At 45.3% G+C, this 21,868-nt stretch overlaps 1 protein-coding gene across 3 annotated transcripts in view; it reads right to left on the reverse strand.

Annotated features, from left to right (window-relative positions):
• ADAMTSL1 (ADAMTS like 1) overlaps positions 1–21,868 on the reverse strand; it is a 920,800-nt gene that overhangs the window by 120,106 nt on the left and 778,826 nt on the right. For all 3 annotated transcript variants that reach the window (XM_032306889.1, XM_032306886.1, XM_032306887.1), the window contains 3 exons: positions 14,527–14,706; positions 8,937–9,090; positions 6,929–8,054 (listed from right to left, as the gene is read on the reverse strand). In XM_032306889.1, coding sequence (XP_032162780.1) covers positions 6,929–8,054; positions 8,937–9,090; positions 14,527–14,706 — 1,460 coding nt within the window. The remainder of the gene's footprint in view (positions 1–6,928; positions 8,055–8,936; positions 9,091–14,526; positions 14,707–21,868) is intronic.

Here is a 21,868-nt window from a genome sequence, read left to right on the forward strand (position 1 = left end):
CTCAATAATAAACTGAGGGAATACTAGGTGGAACTTAAAAAAAATTCATAATAACTAACCCTGGAGGAGCACCTAAAGTAGCCTCCTCTACGCGAAATACTTCTGGGTATAGGCTGGCTGTAGGGCTATCATATTAATGTTTTCAAACCATTCCAGTACTCCTAGTGCCTGAGACCCAGGAGATGAGACTCTCATACTTCCTTCCTGATGGACCTGGCCAGGGAGCACTATGGTGAAACTGGTTAATTGCAGGTCCACAGAGCTTAGGGGTCAGCAATGAAAGCAGAGAGAGGAGGAGGCAGAGTCCTCTTGTTTTCTAAGTCAAGTGGCACTGCATCCCGTGAAAATCCGTTTCTACACACCCTCCATGCTGTGCTGGCAAGTCCAGTCTTTCTTTGTTCTCGGGCTGAACCAGGTGGCCACACTTGGTTATTTTCACCTCCAGCCAGTCCAGAATGTTCCCTGGACACTGGCAGATTTCAGTCTGTTAACTTCCATTGTGTCTGCTCCCTCCACACACAAGCACTTTGTGTGTTGGCCTCGACTCCAAGGCCTGGTGCAAACTCCAACTTACCAAGGTGCAAATGTGTGGGCTGGTGAGAGTCTGGGAGGGAAGGTGGGGTGGGGAGGGGTGGGGGGAAAGGGAAGGTGTCCGGAATCCCTAAGTGTCACTTCAGTGCGAATTCTGTCTCCTGCCACCAGATCTTTTACCAGAACTAATAGCAAGGGCATCATTCTACTCTGAGCTTTTCCTTCCTCCCCCGTTCCTCTCAACGTGTTTCTTAATGGTTGTCCTCGAACCTTTGTTCTCAGAGTCATTTGTGGTGCTTGTAAAGGGTGCATTACGGGGCTCTGCTCTACAGAGGGTTTCTGGGGTAGGGGAGGATGTGGGAATCTGCATTTCTAACGAGCTTCTGGTAATCACTATGCACACTGAACTTGGGAACGCCTCCTTGACTCACTTTTAAATGTTTAGAAGTTCTAAGGAAGTATTCTTTCCACTGGAGTTGAAAAAAAACTCCGGGGTGTGGTGCATAAACAATGAATCTTGGAACACTGAAAAAATAAAACAAAAACAAACAAACAAACAACAAAACCTCAGGGCCCAAGTTATTTTTTTCCATGCCAGCCCTTCAGTGTTTCCTAGCTTCTGGAGAGCAGTGACTTTTATTTCTTTTCTGTCTGGTGCCCACCACTGTATCTAACACCAACCACATGTTTGTGAAGTTGAAGGAGTGATTGCGAAGGACACCTTACTAGACTCCCCCGCTTCCATTCCTGTTCCTCTACGATCCACTGGCCACAAAGTAGCCAGTGTGTCTATGAAAATGGAAATTGGATCATTTTGCTTCCCTCAGATCTTCCCAAGTCTCCCTGGGATACTCAGACTAAAAGCTAGATTCCTTCTGGTCTCAGGTAAGCTCATGGCCTCATGCCACATCCCCTCTCACTCCTGCCTACCACGGTCCAGCCAAATGAACTTCCTTCGGGGTTCCTTCAACACTCATTTCACTTTTGGGGTTTTTATGCTGCTCTTCCCTTGTCCAGGGGTGCTCTTCCTCCTGATGTCATATGGCTAGACACGTCATCATTCACGTCTTGGCTTACAGGTAACCTCTACAGGATATGCATCTAAGGTAGTCACCAAATCACTCCTTATCAACCCTGTTTAAGTGTTCTGCCCAACACTTATTACCCCCAATACCTGTGTACTTTTCTGTATTCGTGGTCTTCCTCATTCCTTCCTTCCTCCCTTTCTTCCTTTCCTCCTTCCCTCCCTCCATCCCTTTTTTCCATCTGTTTGGTGCCAGGCACTATTCTCAGCACTGGGGACACAGTAGTAAATACAGTCTCCACCCTTACGGACAGGCAATCAACAAATACATATCAGACGGTGGCAAATTTCTGTGAATAAAACAGAGTTAAAGGGATAATGAGAACTGCTCTTTTAGATCAAGGAAAGCCTTTCTTGTGGCAGAAATTTGAGCAGAAATCTAAATGGATCTAAACTGCAGGGAAACACAGACTTTTCATTTACAATATTCCCAGTGACTAGAGATATGTGTGTGTATGTGTGTGTGTGTGTGTGTGTGTGTGTGTGTGAGATATAATACATAGGTCAATAAATTCTTACGGGTTGAATAAATATCCTTACTCATCTTTTAGTACTTATACACTGCATTTACTTCTCTGGCTTGCAAACAGGACTGAGTTTCACTGACAGGGTATGAGCCTTCTTTTCCTCCATCCCCAGTATCTAATATAGGGTCTGACTCTGAGGGTGCATGGGAATGTTTGTGAAGTAAAGGAGAAGCGGTGATTATGATGAACTAGTTTGTTCTAATACATTCAGAAACATCCAGTAAACTATTGCTTGAGAAGTTGGCATAGGCTTCTAAGAATCATGTGAATTCATTTCAACTAGTAAATTATATATATATGATGAGATACAGTAGTAACCGACTTGATAACGATTCTTTCATAGAAGCAATTTCTTGCAGATAAAAGTTTGGCATATTTCAAAGCCAAAGGAGGAGTAGACTTCTCCTCTGTTACTGTTTTCCTCTCTCGACCTATCTTGCTGGCTCAGGCTACAAAGAATACACTTGAATATGCTGCAAAGTCCCACACACCAATAGCCAGCTGAATCTTGCAGATTCTTTCAGAAAGATGGATTTGGTACTAAAGCAAAAACAGACTAACTGAACTAGAACACCAGGCATTTCAGCACATCTCTGTGTGAAAATAAATGAGCATATCTGAACTGCTACCGGACACAGGGATGATGACAAGCAATGAAACCCAACACAGAAGGGTCACCAACAGCCCATAGCTAAGTGGTCCCAATGGCAGCTCTGTTCCTCTTACATGCTCTGTGGAGATATATTCACTTTCTTTTCTCAAAGAGGACTTGGAAAACCCTATTGAAAATGAAATGCCAGTCCTATTTCTTTTTGGACAGCTAAGTTAAATGGAGAAATTATGAGTTGGAGATCAGTATCCAAAAGCTCTTATTTTTCCTTACTGTGTGCCATTGACTTGCACCGGAAAGCTGTGTCAAGGTGAGATCGAGAAAAATCTCGAGAGTGGCCCAAACTGTAAAACTGTTTGCCCGTGCCCCTCATGTGCTCTCCCTCTCAATGCTACTCCTCACCCACACTCCCACCAACGTCCTGGTGACCAAAGAGCCAGGATTAGCCTTCCGCTGTCCTAGTCTAGCACCTTCAGTATCTTTAAAAGTACTTGGCTGCCATGTATCTTTTTTCTAGCAAGATTCCATGGAACCCTCTTCATCTTAAAGACATTAGGGCTAGACCCTCAGCACCCAAGGAGGTGAAACCTGAAAGGTGAAAGTAATATTTCCTAAGTGGTATTTCAAGAACTCTTGTTATCCCTGAAATAGTGAGAGGAAAAAATTGTTCATTGATCAAAGAACTGCTTGGAAAATAATGCATCCTCTATTGTTCACTTGGAAAGTCACAACACATGTTGGAATGCTTAAAGGAGTTTAAAAATATGGAAAAAAACCAAATAATTTTCAATTGGGGGATAGTTAAATGCACTCAGAAACAGTAATCAGCCATTAAAAATGGTGAAGCAGATCTCTACATGCTATAATGCAATGTCTCCTAGACCTATTGTTGAGTAGAATCCACGTGAAATTTCTAAACATGAGTCATATCCCATTACAAAACTGAATCAATATGTGTGTATATGTTTTATATATAATACAATAGAATATATAAAAATTCCAGAAGGATGTATACCAAATTATTAAGAGAGGCAGACTCTGGGGAATAGATGTGGGAGGATGAGGGAGACTTGCATTTGTCCTTTATAGATTTAGGTATTATTTGAATTGTTTTATGGTCTCTTTATTGCTTTTATAATAAAAAAGAGAAAAAATATCAAGCAATATATTGAAAAAATACAAGTGAAATCCAGCAGTAAATACATCTGTTCGGCTTTAAGTGAACACGTCCCTAACTCATGCGATCCGTGAACCCCCGTTCTGTGGAGCACCGAGAAAGAGCTTGTGCAACAGTTTGAAGTTATTGGCCTCAAGGCTCTCCCCACTCCCCAGCAGCATACGGGTTTTTTTCTTCTTCTCTGGTCTTTTGTAAAGGAGTGAAGGAGGTAGAAGGGACCTTAGAGGCGAATTGGAACAACCCCCAACCACCTGCTTTTTAAGATGAAGGGACTAAGGCCATACAAAGTAAAGGGTTTCAGCAAGATCAGCCTGAAGCCCTCAGTCCTCATCTGACTCCATCTGCGTCCTATCTTTAGTCACCAGGGGACCCAGATGGGCTGGGACCCTTGGACTTCATACAAAGTATCTCCAGCACTCAAGGAAATGGTCAGGACCTCTGAGTAAGCCACAGACTCAAATGTTCTTCCTGAAGTTCCAGGTACAGCAGAGTCCTGGTGACCCCTACCCCCCTTCCCAACAGCCTGCCTTGTCTACAGCTTTTAGGAGGAAGGAAGTGACCCTGGAAATAGCTGGTAAACACTAGCAATTTGGCATCCCTAGTGAAGTACAGATGTATGGAAGCATGAACTCACCCATTCACTCAAAACAGCATGGGCTTGAGGTGGGCAGAACTGGATTCCAATCTGCCCTCTTGATTCTGCCTGTTGCCAGCTAGCTAACATTGTCAAGCTCCTAAACTACTTTGGGCCACAGTTTTCTATCTCTGAAATAGAGATAGGAGCTCCTGTGTTGCCCCTTGTGGTGGTCGTTAACCAAGATGGTGGCTATGAAAAAGTTGCTAGTGTGAAGCTCTGGGTCTGTTGCTAGTCAAGAAATGCTAATTTCCATCTCCTGTGCACAACCAACTGTTTCTCCCTCAACCCCAGGAGTGCAATCCTGGGCACAAGGCCAAGGAAATATGAATAAATGGTTCCTACACTTGAGAAGCTGACTGGCTGATGGAGATGACAACATGATTTTATCAGAGTAGGTATGATAGGTGCATTAACAGAGGTCCAGTGGGCCACCCACTCAAGCACAAGGGCACCACTCTTAGCCTGCCCCCAACATCCTCTGGCACTACCTCTCATTGACTCAGTGACCTAAGGGGATTTACTCCAACCTCAGCTTGACCCCAAAATGTGTTGGAAAGATTTCTAGAAAGGCCTGCGGGAATCCTAGCAATTAAGCTGATCAAGGAAAGTACAAGCTGGGGAGGACTAAGGAGCCCACAAGAGGAGAAGATCTCAAGGTGTGCGTTCAAACCACCTGGCACACGAATCCTGCATTCAGACCTTATCTCCAGAGCTTCTGTGGGTCCCACATCTGTGCCTCGACTTCCTCATCATAAATACCACAGTATTTACCCCATAAGGTTATTTTTGAAGATTAAATAAGATAATGCCCTTAAAGCACTGATCATAGTGTCTGACACAAAGTAAGAGGACACAGGAAAAATACTTAGTATCGTCAGTATTAAAGTTATTTGGTCTATAAGTATTAAGGCTGAAAGGCAACATTGCTGACATTTCAAAAGGCACCAAAGATGTGGACGGGCTTGACAAAATCACGTTTGTTCACTGGGTCTCAGAAGAGTCCACAAAAATGTGTACTCTTTGGACTCAAACTTGATATTGAATCCTTGGTCTGACTCTTGCTAAGGTATGATCTTCTTGGGTGAGCTGCAAAACCTTGCTTTTCTGTGTGACCCTGGGGGACAAGGTCAATCTTGGAGACTGACTGTTAGAATAACAAGTGCACTTACATAGAAAAAACCCGGCAAACTGCCTGGCATGATACATACGGGCATCTTTCTTCCTTACCCCAAACCAGCAAACTAGGGACGAGGACGGCCGAAGAACAGTATTTAGGGTTATGTTTAATGAAAAAAGCATTCTCCATGGATTCCAAGCAGATAATAACTTAAAATGAGGATGCTGGACCAGAGGATCTGAAGGAGCCCTCTCTCACTCAGAGTGTAAGATTCTTCTACAGACGGCCCATCATATGTGCGTCACCTGCCTTGGCTCTGCCAGCTAACAGATAGGATCTTCAGCAAGTCCCCAGGCTTTGTTTTCTCTTTTGTGAAGTGCAGCTAAAGACTGTACCTGCTTCTTGGGGCCGCTGTGAGAATTTGGTGAAATAAACACAGAAAGACCACATTTGCCTGGTGGACAGTCATGACTCAATGCTAGCGATCACTGTTGTCAGGGCCACTGTAAAGACTAAAAGAGAATGGATGTGGGAATTATGCACAGTTCCTGGCACACAGTGTTCAAAAATATTATAACTTCTACCACTGCCATTGATTTTACATTACAAATGGCGTGGCCCAAGGAAACCAGGAAGTAATACGTGCTGTCATCCGCGTAATGACACACCCGCACAGAGACACCATGAGATATTAGGATCATTAATCACAGGTCTGGCCGGGAATAAAAGCTTTCTGGAACAAACAGCTTTGTCCGGCTCAGACAGAGGATGGGCTCACCCACGGAGAGCAGCAGGTGCCGGCTGTCCTCTCTCCCTAGCCCTGGGGGACCACACACAGAGACAGTATCCTGATGTATAAGTTTTCCAGTGGTCCAGCTCACAGAGTGGTAACGTAATAGTGCTTTGGCCTGGAGTGATAGCTTTCTGCCAAAAGTTCAAAGCTATCTGGAGAGTATCTCATTAATCTCTGGGACTCTATGGGGATGGGGTGGCATTGTTGCTATTACATTATAAAGAGGACAGCATACTGTTTAGAGAAATTAAATACCTTCTGCTCCAGCAGTCCTATTGGTACTAAAAGAGGACATGAAACCCAGGATGCCATCCCTGAGGCCCAGGGCCCTCAGCCCTACCCTTGGAACCACCTTGGAGGAAGAGTGAATCAAACACCTTAGACGAGATGAGATGCAGCTCTTTACCAACCCCCCCACCCCCAAACACACACCGGGTTGCTGCAAGGCTCACCTGTCACTGAATTGCACCTCTTCTCCATTCCTGGCCCAGCTGATGGTAGGCCTTGGGTTGCCTATGGCCTCACAGTGCAAAAGCACGCTCAGCGTGCCGCTGGCCAGGGCCACAGTCTGCCCGAGGTGGGTGACCACCTCGGAGGCCGAGAGCTGCTGGGCAGCTGAGATCTTCCGCAAGATGGTGGGCTTGCGGTGGGGCCGGCGAGAGCCACCCGCAGCCTCCCCCGCGGCCGAGGTCCGGAGCGAGCTGCTGAAGCCAGACACGTGCTTATGAGGGGAGATGGCCACGGGGGGCATCCGCCGCTCCGAAGGCTTGAGCAGCACATCCTGGTGCTCCATGTGGCTGCGGAAGATCTCCTGGGCCAGCTGGGCCACCAGGTGCTTGCTGTAGACGTCTCGAAGCTCCTCGGGCTGCTGGGAGAGGTTCCTGAGGATGTCGTCCAGGCGCCTCTGCTCGGTCACCATAGTGAAGGGCAGGTGCCAGAGGGCCTGCTCCGCGTTCTGGTCCTCCTCGGAGGACGTGTTCCTTTCCGTGGAGTCCTGCACCTCCCACGAGGCGAGGAGCTCCCCGGGCCAGCCCCCCTGCTCCAGCAGCCGGGAGACAAGGTCGTCGTAGCGGCTCCCCAGGTCGCCGGCAGGGCCCCGCTTCTCGGCCTTGCTGCCGTTAGAGAAGATGCCGTTCTGGTGTTTGTGGGTCTGCAGGGCCTCCTTCGGGCCGGCCTTCCTCGCCGCAGGGGCCTCCTCCTCGCCCCGCAGGCTCAGCGGCCGGGCCACCAGCTTCCGGTTGCCTCCGAGGAGCTTAATGACAAACTGCTCGCGGGCGGGTCCCGCCGAGCAGGTGTAGATGCCCGCATCCGAGGGCTTGAGGCGGTGGATCTTCAGGTAGCCGAAGGGGGCCACGGTGACATGCGCCGAGCTGATGAGGTGCTGGCCGTCTTTCTCCCATGTGATCAGGGGCTTTCGGAAGCGCCGCGTGGGGCAGCGCAGCACCACCGCCGTCTTGGGGAGCAGGTAGGCGAACCCCCCCACGACAAAGTGCAGTTTCCTCTGTCGCCGGGTCTGGATGTAGATCTTCCTGGCGGCCGCAATGTGAGGACTGTGCTTGGTGGATGGCCGCCCCGGCCCTGCAACAAAGGGGATGGAAGGAAAGCCAGAGAGCCGGAGAAAGAGAAGGCACGGCAGAGGACAAGGAGGGTGAACACGGGGACAAGAGAGGGGGAACGGAGAGGGTGAAGACAGAGAGAGAGGAAGAAGCAGCTTGAGTTTATTCTGGCGGGGGCTTTCATTTACTGCCATATGGCTTTCCCGGGAGGAAGTAGCTACCAGCTGAGGCCCATCAAGGCTCAGCAAAGCAATACTCCAACTAATACAGTGCAGTGGGGTAACCTGCCTTGGCCCTGCTGGGGCTTTCTACCCCTAGAAGCTGAGATGCAGGTTCTAGATGGGGGTGGAGAGGATGTCAGGGAAAGGCAGTTCCTCCCATTATAAAGATTGAAAAAAAAAAAACAAAGAAAAAGAAAAAGCAAGCAAGCAAGCATCATAAAAAGAGGCAGAGGACAAAGGGAAGGAGAATCTCTCCCTTTCCACCTTTCCCCTGTGGGTTCTGCAGAGCACCAGGGCCCTAGTGCTGGGGGAGGGGAGCCCAGAGGTGTTACAACTTTAGGGATTAATATTAAACAGAACAAATCTGTTTAGAGCATTTTAAAAACCCCAGGGTGGACAACACTGGGCTTCATTAGTAATATGCTGACTCCAGCTTCCAGATCTCTCTATGCCAGCAAGTGAACTTTGCTCTACCCCCTGCAAACTGTTTTTCCAGCCGAGAAGAGAATTCGGCCTGGCCACGTGTAATTAAGATTCCTTTTCCATCTCCAGCTGAGCTCACCAGCCTGCTGCCCTCCCTGGGCTCTCCTGCCTGATGATCTCGCACCGGTCTGGGGTTTAGGGAAGGCTACTGCGTGGCCACAATTGCTTCCCCCCATTCCCCAGAGCTCTGACATACTCACGTGCACAGGTGGCCAGCATACAGGGCCTGATGGCTGAAGAGAAGGGCAGGGGAGGGCACAGGGAGGAATTGACGATAGCCGAAAGCCCGGTTTTCAGCACCTTCCGGCAAATGGCGCTTCGAGTCTGCGTGCCTTCGCCACAGCTCGTGGAACACTGGGGAGGAAAGAAGGACCACCTGCATGTAAATGCGGGGAACTGGAGGCTACTGGGTTCTGGTATGGACTCCCAAACTCACCAGAATGTGAGAAAAGTTGCCTGGAAAATCAACAGTCACTATTAATTATGTAGCATGGTGGGAAGACCCAAATGTCCATATTGTAAACACATTCTAAGATTTTTCTACTCGAAAGTTTCCTGAGGAAACTCTTTTTATTTATGTGACCTGGGCTTTAGAGTTACAGAGTCTTAGAGTCTGTTGCAATCCCAGTTTAGTAATTTACCAGTTGGCAACTCAGAGTCTGTTTCCACTTCTTACACTAAACTTGCAAGGTTGGGAATTAAATGAGATAATATATTTGAAAGTTCACCCACAGCGGTGACACTGGTGAATTTTTTCCTCCTTCCTTCACAAATGTAATACTTTAATGTCAAGCATCAGATAACTGTTCTACATTTACTTTGTCTGAGGTAGGGTGTTAGATGCTATGGAAAAAAATTGTGCAAGGTGGTCTGTAACCTCAAGGAGCTGTCATCTCATAATGAGTCGGGGAGGGGATATCCAAATGCATTGTTAAACTGAAATACCACGTGAGGGAGAGAGAAATCAAAACTACAACAAGATACCACTTCATATTCCCTGGAATGGCCATAATAAAAAGAGACAGTAACAAATGTTATTATAAATGTAAATGTGAGAAATTAGAAGCTTCCTATATTGCTGGTGGCAACATAAAGTAGTATAGCCCTCTTGGAAACAGCCTGATAGTTTCTTATGAACAAAAACATGAATTTACCCCATGACCGAGCAATTTCACTTGCAGGGTATCTCCTGGAGAGAAGTGCAAACATCCATCCAAAAACTGTATGCGAATGTTCAACAGAGACAAAAAAGTGGGAACCACTCAAATGTCTGCTGACTGGTGAATGGATAAACAAAAATATGGTCTATCTATATATGGGAATGTTATTCTACCATAAAAGGAATGTTGTTCTTCTGGATATGTGGTAAACAGATAAACCTTGAAATCATCATGTGAAATGGAGTTTAATAGTATGTTATTTACACCTCAATAAAGTGGTTCAAAAAATTAGATAGTAATACAAAAATTTAGTAGAAATATAAAAGTACAAGACGAGTATTACAAGATTCATTCTAATGATGGTTGAATGCTGACGGTGCTCTAGTGATTTCCTGACCTAGGTTTTGAAGATGGGTAGTCTGCATGTGTGGAGAAACTGGGGATAATCATGAGAGGCAGGGGAATATCCAGAATGAATTTCGAAGTCTTCAGTGCAAAAATCCAAGGCAGGCTTGGGGCGGGGGGCAGAGCTAAACCAGTTGGACTGAAGAGAGGGAACAATTCGAGAGTGTCAGGAGCTCATGAAGTAGTTTGGGGCCAGACGTTGGAGACTTTTAATTTTCAGACAGGAGGCTTGGAATTGGTCCACAAGGCAGTGAGGAGCCATTGGAGGGAGGAGTGAAATGATGAAAGAGGTGTTTTGAGAAGGTTAATCTGGCAACGGTGTCCGGGAGAGAAGGGAGTAGGAGATGTATGGTGGGCGGGGAAGTCAGTTAAGGAGGCTGCCACGGTAGTCCAGGCTCGAGATGATAAAGACCTGAACTGGGGTCATGGCAGGGTGCCACGTTAACTTGAAAAATGACACTAAAACCAAAAAACATTACATTTTCAAGTTTTATATGCTAACCCACTGACATGAACTAAGCTCTGATACACAGCACCCTGGGAGATATTTTAGATGCAAAAAATGGAGGTAAGAAACCCATTGCTTTTGTTTCCTAATGATTGTGGATTCCAGATTCCACCCACCCCTTATATGACTGTAAATGCCAGTACCAAATCCCAGGATCAGGTGGGATGGAGGCAAAGAGCCTTGAAAATTAAAAAGCGTCAGGCCATCTGGGTGGCTCAGTCATTAGGTGTCTGCCTTCAGCTCAGGTCATGATCCCAAGGTCCTGGGATGGAGTGCTGCTTCGGGCTCCCTGCTCAGCAGGTAGCCTGCTTCTCCATCTCCTACTCTCCCTGCTTGTGTTCCCTCTCCTGCTGTCTCTCTGTCAAATAATAAATAAAATCTTAAAAAAAAAAAAAGCATGGTAAGTTCAGTATTACCAACCAGAAAAATAGACTATGTGTCAAGATCAGCTTATGATTTTGATCAAGTCTAGTTCTTTCTTGAGGCTTGATTTTCATATCTCTAAAATAAAACTAAGTAAAAGTAGGGATTTTTAAAGCCTGTTCTGTGTTGAGGAAACGATTCAGGGGCTTTTCAGTTGATCTGGAGATCTAACCCTTGGAGATCTGGGATCCTAACCCACACTTCAACCAAAGCAGCTCCGATTTTATCTGTTTTAGATTCTTGGCTTCATAGAAACATTTCATTTGAAAAAAGGGTCTGGTGGCTTTAATTTTTAAAAGAACAACCAGGCTATAGAATCTTCTAAGTTCCTTCTGTCTCTAAAACTGACTACTCTGATGTTAATTTCTTTTATATTTTTTGGGAGAAATGACTTTCATAAAAGTATGATTTAAAAATATGTAATAGCCAACTATTTCAAAAGATGCAAGGAATTCTTTTAAAGAAGTAAGAACTTTAGTCTCAGAATAGAATCTGAAAGTAATTTTATTTGAAGTGTCTAAAATTTTGGCTTAATTCTGTCTCTGGGGGATTCTGTGCAGTAACTGTAAGATTGAGCCCAGATAGCTGAGGATGAAAAACACCCATAGATCATCCAGGTCTTCCTTTCTCCAAGGGGAGCCTTGGGAGTGGGGGATGTGGAATGTGTGTTTCATTTCAGTGATAGGGCCAAGGCAAGGGCTGTTGGGATGACAGGGCCAATGGGAGCTCCATGAACACCCCCCAGAGCTCATTTGTATGGCACCAGCTTGAGTTAAATCCCAGTGAATTGGTGGTTACTTCCTACTTCCTACCATTCCTAACCCCTCCCCAATGTTTGGAATTTCCATTCATCAACCCAGATAACCCAGCACTTAAGAATATTCCACCGAGAAGGGCTAAAGCTGTCCTACTTCCCAAAGTGTGATTTCCTCTTCCTAGAAAGAATGATAAAGCCTGCGGGAAGCCTGGGCCATGACCCTGGGTCCAGCTGGTCAAGGGAAGTACTGTCTTTTATTTCCTCTCCTCCTGACAATGAGCAGGGGTGGAAGAGAATCATAACAATAACAGGGCTCACTTTTACTAGGCACAAGGTAGTTTACATGCATCATTTAACTGAAGCCTCCCAAGAAGGATATGAGCAGACATTATTATCTCCAGTATTCACATACACAAACTGAGGCCTAGAAAGGTTAAATAGTGAGCCTGAGGTTATAGCGCCAGTAAGTGGCAGAGTCAGGATTGGAATCTAAGTTTGCTTAACTCCTTTTGTAATCTTTTTTTGAGAGAGAGAGAGCAAGAGAGCACGAGGGTGCACAAGCGATGGGGGAGGGGCAGAGGGAGAGGGAGGGAGAATCTTCAGCAGACTCCACGCCCAGTGCAGAGCTCAACGTGGGGCTCCATCTCACGGCCCTCGCGACTCTGAGCACAACCTGAGTCAAAGTCAAGAGTTGGATGCCTAACCGACTGAACCACCCAGGCGCTCCTCTGAGACTGAACCACCCAGGCGCTCCTGTGAGTCTAACTCCTAAGCACACATGACACTGTTCTAAAGGTCTGTGATACTTAATGGGCCCCAGAGGACCTCAGTTTGGCAGTCTCCTTTTCTTAGTGCCTAATCACAAGTGTCCCTGCTTCAAATCTACAGGACTAAAAGAATTTTAGGCCTGAATTCTCTGTGTCCCATGTGCTCAGAGGCCACAAACTCCAGGAACAGGGGAGGACAATTATAATACCCACAAGTCCCTTCCTCAGCATCTCACTCGTGGCCAGCATCACTGAAAGACTTAGTGGAAGGACATGTTTTAAAATATGGCCCTGGGAAGAACTCTTCCTCCAGAGTCACTCACTTGGCAACTACACCAGTGCACTTTCCTGCACTGTTGTTTTGTTAGATTTTTCCTAGATAGTACCATACCCCAAATCAAAATTCCACAGAAAAACTGACATTAACATGTTCATGCACACACGTGCATGTGCACACGAACATGCTGATTTTACATGCCTTAATCCCTTATTGTGCTGAAAGAAAATTATTTCTAAAATTTAAGAAAAATAATCATACCTACTTCCGTTCTGAGACATTTGGGGTGAGACACCACCAGAAGGCAATTTTACTGCCAAATTACAAAAACCTATGGTGATGCAGGTTAACTCACCCTCGCAATGCCCTTAGTAGACACCATCTGAATGAACTCTGTATGAGTTGATAAGATAAGGGGCAAGAATTCTAAGAACCCAGGCTGGAAAAGGTAGCATTTTTAATTTTCAGGGGCAACTTGGCCTCCTGTGGAAGCAAGGGTCCCTGCGAAGGTTTCGACCCACAGCAGTCCCATGCCATTGTATACATACAGCACACACGCACACACAACCGTACGAAGAAGGGAATGGGATTAGCAAGCCCAGTCCAAACAGTTCAGTGCAAGAGAAGGCAGGGTCTTGAATCTGGTTTTGACACAAAGATTTTTCACTTCAGGCCTGGTAATTCTGTCCTTGGCTAAATCGGCTTATGAGGCAATACTTTTGGGGGGGCTTCCTTCTGGGAGACACACAGGCCTATAAAGCTGGGGGAGCTGTAGGCAATTCCCAGTAGGAGTGTAGGGGCTGAAAACAAGTTGAAGCTGGGTGTAAATGACTTATTTTATGCTAGTGTTCGAATAGGAATTATTTAGAAAAGTAGGTCAGTTGGGGGTATATCCCTAACTTACGAGACAAGTCAGGAACGGTAGAAGCTGATGTAATCATCCCCCCAAATGCAAACAACAGGGGAAATCATGTTCTCTTGCTGGGAAGTTGTTAACATCTTGCAGCCAAGAAACGGACAGTAAAGACACAGAATTTCCCTGGCCTTCTTTTCTTAATAAATCATGTTCCTTATTGTCCAGTAACTTGGAAGGGAATAATCAGAGAGGCTTTGCCTTTCCTGAAAAAAGACTAAAAACATCTGGGGGGAGGAGGTGCCAGGAGGTCAGGAAGGTGGGTGTGCGGATAAGGGTAGAATAACGGGGTCTTCTGAAAAATATTCTGAGCCAAACAAGGCCTGGTTTTGTCCCACGAGGAGCCAGTTTACAGCTCCATGCTTCTGATTGTTATAGAAGGGCTGGCAACTTACCTCAGGTCCCTGCAGCCTAGTTAATAGCAGGTTATACACGTTGTGGTATAACTGGTTACAAAAATACCTCTCCATCATGTTAGGTGGATTGTCTCGTTCTGCTCTCATCTGTTTGTGTAAGTTTGTGGTGCCTTCTTTTCTTCCTTTGGTGTCTTTCATCCTCTCCTTCTGAGGAGCATACCTACCTCTGTCCAGTCAGAGAGGAGCCACTCGCTGGGACAGTCGTCTTTCTTGCAGGCCTGCTGGGAGGCCAGTTTCGAGGTTGAACAGAAGGTCTCAGGAAGCTCCAGGAAGCTGCCGTCAGCCATGCGCTGTTTGCAAAGAACCTCACGCTTCTGGGTGCCCCCTCCACAGGTCCTAGAACACTGGGGAAGGAAGAGAAAATCAACTGAACCTAGGGCGGTGGTATGTGGGCGACAGCCAATCCTTACCTTAGCCGTGGCTGTGTGAAGAGTGGGACAAAACAACAGAAGAAGATAAACCAAGAACCGACCCCAAGGATGTTGCTTCTTTTCCCGGAAATGAATTTGGCAACAAGAGCTACTCCTTCCAGTCTTAATTTCAAGTATTTCACTAGAGCATCCAGGAATTTCCAGAGCCTTTGAATCATAAAATGTTGTCCTGGGACGCCTGAGTGGCTCAGTTGGTTGGACGACTGCCTTCGGCTCAGGTCATGATCCTGGAGTCCCAGGATCGAGTCCCGCATTGGGCTCCCAGCTCCATGGGAGTCTGCTTCTCTCTCTGACCTTCTCCTCACTCATGCTCTCTCTCACTGTCTCTCTCTCAAATAAATAAATAAAATCTTAAAAAAAAAACGTTGTCCCTCAACTATGATTTGCAGCTGGTCTAAAGGGTTAGTATAATAGAGTGTTAAACGTATTTACAACTCAGTGAAAGTAATCTGTGCAGCTTCCATAAGGAACAGGAGAGATCTCCTGCCATCGGTGTAAATCTGCAAGAATTAATCTACACGGAAGGCAGGCCTTTCTCTCTAAGTGTAAACATCCATTCTACCCTGGTTTCCTGAAGGACCCCCCTGGAACACTCTTCTTGCAGGACTGGTGATTTCTCAGGGCAATGGGAGGGAGCAAGAGCCATTGGAATTCAGGATACAGGAAAATAGTCTTAGGTCAGTGGATTTCAGTGGGACCCCAGTCAAATACATTGTTTACATGTAATTTAATAGTTACAGTCCCACCGCATGAGGGAAAGGGGGGGCGCTCTCAGGCCCAGACTGCTGGCTCTTGTCCCAGTAGGCCACTCCCTTGCAGTAACAAAGGAGCCCCCATATTCTAGCTGGGCACATGACTTCCCAGCATACAAACTATATTTGTTGATGTCCTGTGGAGGTGCACTCGGCCTTTCGGGGCTTGGCCAATGAGATATTCACGACAGGGTGGTTTGCCCTTTCAGGAAGATGACCCTAAAATGAGGGTAACATTTCCCCTTTCCCGTTCTCCTTCTTGTTGGCTGGAAGGTGAACATGAGGCCTAGAATTTAACCTCCCGTCTTGGAGAATGATAGGCAGATGGAAGGAGCCTAGCTTCCTGATTGTGAAGTCACCACACGGACCCTGGATGGTCTGGGCAATACTTTTGGAGGAGGCAATATTTTTTTCCCTTATTTAAGCCATTGTGACTTTGGGTTTTCTGTCATGTTTAGTTGGATCTTTTTGTTATTTTTAGATCAGGAACTGAGGACTGCTTTGTGCTGGGGATGCTTTACTGGCAACATTCTAGGGAGTACTCTGCTTTCTTCCAAAATACTCCTTTTGCTTCCACCTGCTGCCCTTGGGCTCAGTGGGAGGTTGGCCTGGATAAACAAACCTGAGGGGTTTTGCGGAAGGAGCAGCTCCTGCTGCGGCACTGGCCTCTCAGAATGTGTGTGTGTGTGTGTGTGTGTGTGCACGCGCGCGCGCATGCACGCGCGTGTGCACTGTGGTGGGGTGTCTGTGTTCAGTAAACTGTACTTGGAAATGCAAGTAGGATTTGTGCTCACAGTCAAGGTTAGGCTGGTGATACACTGAATATAGTCAGAATGGTGCTGTGGCCCAGCTGTCACCCTCTCTTAGTGGTCCCAACCCTGGATGCACTTTAAAATCACTTGGGAGCTTTTCAAAAGTACTGAGGCCTAGAGGGATCCCATCTCAGAACCATTAAATCAGAAACTCTGGGAGGTGGGCCCCATGCATCAGATTTTTAAATTAAAAAATAACAAATCTCCCAAGTAATTCTGTGCAACCAGTTTTGAGAACCAACTCTCCAGATGAACCATCTCGCCACCCCTCCACCATTTCCAATGGGAATAAAATAAACATGGAGTGGCCATACAACCCAGGAAAGCCTCTGTTAGAACTGGTAGTTATTTGGATGCTGCTCATGCAAACCTGCCTTTTGTCTGCCATTGTGCCTGGCTTAAGGTCACAGAACTATTAGATGATGAAGTTAAAAAAACTGTCAACTTTGTCTAGTTAGGGCTTTTAATCCTAGAGTCTTCCGACCATTCAAACCAGTGGTGAGCAGCCTTTATTTGGATTTAAAATGTAAAAAGTTTGTATCCAAATGGCCAACAGACACATGAAAAAGGGCTCCACATGACTCCGCATCAGGGAAATACAAATCAAAACCACAATGAGATACCACCTCACACGAGTCAGAATGGCTAAAATTAACTAGTCAGGAAATGACAGATGCTGGTGAGGATGTGGAGAAAGGGGAACCCTCTTACACCACTGATGGGAATGCAAGCTGGTGCAGCCACTCTGGAAAACAGCATGGAGGTTCCTCAAAAAGTTAAAAGTAGGGGTGCCTGGGTGGCTCAGTCGGTTAAGCGTCTGCCTTCAGCTCAGGTCATGATCCCAGGGTCCTGGGATCAAGCCCCGAGTCGGGCTTCCTGGTAGGCAGGAAGCCTGCTTCTCCCTCTCCCACTCCCCATGCTTGTGTTCCCTCTCTTGCTGTGTCTTTTTCTGTCCAATTAAAAAAATCTTAAAAAAAAAAGTTGAAAGTAGACCCTATGACCCAGCAATTACACTACTGGGTATTTACTCCAAAGATACACATGTAGTGATCCGAAGGGACGCATGCACCCTGATGTTTATAATTAAGGACACATCTACAGCCTCAGAGCTAATGATTCAAGCCATGAGTGGGCCAGGCCTTTAGCCTCTCTGACTGATTTCAGTGGTTCCCTGGCCTGTTCACTGATGGCAGAAGCAAACCTTAATTTTAGTTCTCGTTTAGTAGCAGTTCAACAAAATCTCAAAGCATTTTACTTCTGCAATGCATTTTGTACCCACACTGCCTAACACAGTGTTTTCTATGAATGTAAATCCTCAATAAATATTTGTGGAACTGAAGTTGGTGGTTGGGGGAAATTCAATTAGTGGGTAAGAGTTCCATTGACTTAAAATATGCCTTCTTGTTGGACAGACAGTGAAGGGTTTACATTTGTTTTCGTAGTCTCCTGCATGACTTCTGAGGTCCAGCCTCCCCTTATTTTTATTGAATCCTCACTTCCAACCACCCAGTTATTCTATCATCGTATTAATTATGACCTTCAGCATTCAGCCCTTCTTTGGGACTCCTTTATCATTATACAACTAACCATGCTCCGCAATTCTTTCCATTCTATGAATTATTAAAATTTTTCCACGAACTTAATGTAATTTTGCTCAAATTGTAACAGTCTGGAAAAAACAAAGTTTATGCTGGCGAGTCAAAAATTTGAATCTCAAGCTCCAACTTCTCCCCTCCGCCTACTCGACATGTCCACTTAAATACAAACAGACATCTTGACCCAAATACGTCCGAAATGGAACTTTTGAACTTGCCCTTCCATCCTTGCCCCAGATCTGCCCTCCTCTGTCTTTCCCCTCTATTGGATGGTGCCATAAGCAAGATAGAAATGTAGCGAAGGTCTTGAGAGTTTCCTTTTTCTCACCACCTCTTCCCTGATAGTCAATTCATGAGCAAACACTTTCAGATGTCCCTCAAAATCAATAAGATTTACCTCCAAAACATATAAGAAATTAAGATATCATCAGCTCTTGCTTAGACGACTACAGAGCTTCCTAACCAGTCTCTAGTTTTCTCAGTTAGGTCCTAGCGGGATATGGATGGTGTACTCTGTCTGAAGACAGCCTCTTTCCTGACAGCCTGCTAAAAATGCCATTGGTTGAACACAATTAGAAGCCAGAAGGTAGAGTCTATATGGTCAGCCTCCTGAGACACAGGTGGGGAAGGTAGAGTGGATCTACAAGAGCAATGGAAAACATTCAGCATATCTATAGTCCATTCTCCACACAGTAGCAAGAATGATGTTTTCAAAGCATTTACCAGATCATCTAATTCCTATGTTTAACAGCCTTTGATGACTTTCCCTTATGATTAGAATAAGATCCAAACTCCTGGAACCCTGACCAGCAAAGCACTTACATGTTCTCATCTCTGCCCTGAAGGAATTTTGAGACTCTTTTACTTAAATTCTAACTTCATTCATTCATTTGACAGAAATTTATTCAATACCAAGCATGGTTCTAGGTTCTCGGTTCCAGGAGTGAGCAAGCAGAACCTGACACACCTCTGCAATCTTATCTTATACACGTGTCCCCTTTCTCTGCATATTTCAGCCACATTGGTTGTGTGTGTGTGTGTGTGTGTGTGTGTTGTTTCTCCCACAGGGCCTTTGCACTTGCTCTTCTCGCACCTGGCCCACCCTCCTCTTACATCTTCACATGGCTGAGTGTTTCTATTGATTCAGATTTAATTTTATTCTTACCTGCTTGGAGAACCCATCCTTAACCTCCTAGACTAGGGTAGCCAAAGTAGTCTCTATTCTATTAGCCTCCTTTTGTTTATTTATTATTTTTTATTTTTGAATAGCTCTTTACATAGCTCTTATCCCTCTGGAAATTATCATCCATTATCCTGTTAACTTTATGAAGAAGGGCATTTGGATTCTTTCATTGCTTATATTAGTGTTTGAGAATTGCATTCAAAACTTCCCCCCAGTGTGAGAGCGTTACCTCTCAAGTAAGAGACCTTAAGATCGGTTGTCTCCAGCTCTAGTTTTCTTCCACGCCTTCTCTAATTTTTTTTTTCTTTTAAAATTAACAATTTCTTTTTCCTAGTAAAAAACTGTTCGGGGTGCGAGCTAAACAGTAGCTCATTTTATAACTGATCCTGGAGGAAAATGACATTTAGGTGGGGTGGATATAAATACATCTACACTGTAGTGGAAATACAGTATATTTTTCTTTGAGAGAAATCATAGCTGATTCATGTAATCATTATCCCCTAAGCCCCCAAATCGCATCAAACCACTTTTCTTCTAATCCTTTGATTATAACTCACAATCAAATCCCCCATGAGTCCTGTTGAGTCTGTGGAGGCATAGAGAATGTGCTCTTAAAGTTTCTGTTACCTGGTGACTGACATTTTCGGCACTTCACTAATATGTTGGGTTTGTAGGACTACAGATCTCTTCAATGCTTGATGGCTGAATTTTTCTTTTTTCTAAATATCTAAGAGGACACATGGGCTTCCTTTCAATTTGAATAAATTGCTCCCCAAACAAACAAGTAGCCTCATAGGAAGAGCTCTCTCATCTAATTCTCTCAGCGAATGTGGCAATAAGGAAAAATGCAGATTAATCTTCTCTCTCTTTCAAACTGAGGAAATGGATGAGGAAAATCACTGGTCTTATTTAAAGGGTGGTGCTCTAATATGATTGTGCCAAGGGGGGGGGGTGACCATTCATGAAACAGAACCTAGCCAGGTCATCCCTGGGTAGATAGGACCTGATTTAAGGGACAGACCCTCAGGGGATTCCCCTCAGTGCCATGCATGAGTCTGTGACCATATGGTGACAAGGCAACTACAAGAAAATGTAAGGAAAATCAGCTTATTGTTTGGGAATTTGAACTACACAGAAAACTTCTGGGAAATTCTTAGTACCCAGGGTGTAAGGCTCAGATTCCTTGAGAATGCCTAGGAGAATGCTCATGCTTGAGCCCAACTTGTGCTGAGCTGCCAAGCCACTGTTCCTTGCCGGCCTGCCATGGGAACAATGCGCCCTTCCCTGGCATACAGATCCCTTCTCTGCCTAGGCCTTTGATCACCTTGTTCATTTTGTGAGCTGTGTCCTTTGCCTCTTTGCTATCTGGAAACTTTTAAGACATCTTTGAAGACCCCATTCAAAGGCTCACAGAATGAGTCACCTCCCACCCTGCCTTAACCCGAAAGGGTAGTGCATTTCTCCTATAAGGGCCAGTTGTTTATATGCCTGCAAACCAAATCCTGCCCCGCAGCACCTCCCTGCACACACACAGGATTATGCATCTTTTGATGAAAGGGAATGCACTCCTCTTTCTGTTCCCCAGTGTCTAGTGTAGCATCTGGCAAAGAGCATGCACTTCATAAATGCTTGTTGAATTGATGATTGGATGAACAAAAGATCCCCAAATCCCCCAGATGTTTAAAAGATGTGACACAAACATCCAGCTGATGGGCTGAACATCCACCTTTTATCGAGCTGTCTTATCATTAACCAGAAGCTTCTTCTAAGTAAGTTGGCAGTGGGTTTTAGTCAGATGCCATGTGGGTGCTGCTGGGTGTTGTGACCCTCCAGGTATGGTAGACAACTCTCTAGGTAAGTTAATATTATCAAGGAGTTTGCTCTTAAACATTTGTTTCATCTTTGCTCAGAAAGTTTCCTTGGAGAAAGGGGAACCCTTCTACACTATTGGTGGGAATGCAAGCTGGTGCAGCCACTTTGGAAACCAGTACAGAGGTTCCTCAAAAAGCTGAGTATAGAGCTACCCTATGACCCAACAACTGCGCTATTGGGTATTTGCCCCAAAGATACAAATGTAGTGATCCGAAGGGGCACCTGCACCTCTCTGTTTATAGCAACAATGTCCACAATGCCAAACTATGGAAAGAGCCCAGATGTCCATTAACAGATGAATGGATGAAGAAGATGTGGTGTATATACACAATGGAATACTATGCAGCCATCAAAACCCACAAAATCTTGCCGTTTGCAATGACGTGGATGGAACTAGAGGGTATTATGCTAAGTGAAATAAGTCAATCAGAGAAAGATAATTATCATATGAGCTCACAGATAGAGGAATTTGAGAAACAAGATGGAGGATCATAGGGGAAAAGAGGGAAAAATGAAACTAGATGAAACCAGAGAGGGAGACAAACCATAAGAGACTCTTAATCTCAGGAAACAAACTGAGGGTTGCTGGAGGAGACAGGGTGGGAAGGATGGGGTGGCAGGGGATGGATACTGGGGAGGGCATGTGCTATAGTGAGTGCTGTGAATTGTGTAAGACTGATGAATCACAGACCTGTACCCCTGAAACAAATAATACACTATATGTTAATAAAAAAAAAAGTTTTCTTGGTGGGTTTACATTGTTGAAATGGAATTGTTAGAAATTCTTAAAAGCCATAGATAAAATTTCAATTAATAAAGTTTCCAAAGTTTGTGACAACTTTGTGAACAGGTTGAGACTGT

The sequence above is a fragment of the Mustela erminea genome, chromosome 12, assembly GCF_009829155.1.
Source record: "Mustela erminea isolate mMusErm1 chromosome 12, mMusErm1.Pri, whole genome shotgun sequence".
Classification (NCBI taxonomy): domain Eukaryota; kingdom Metazoa; phylum Chordata; class Mammalia; order Carnivora; family Mustelidae; genus Mustela; species Mustela erminea.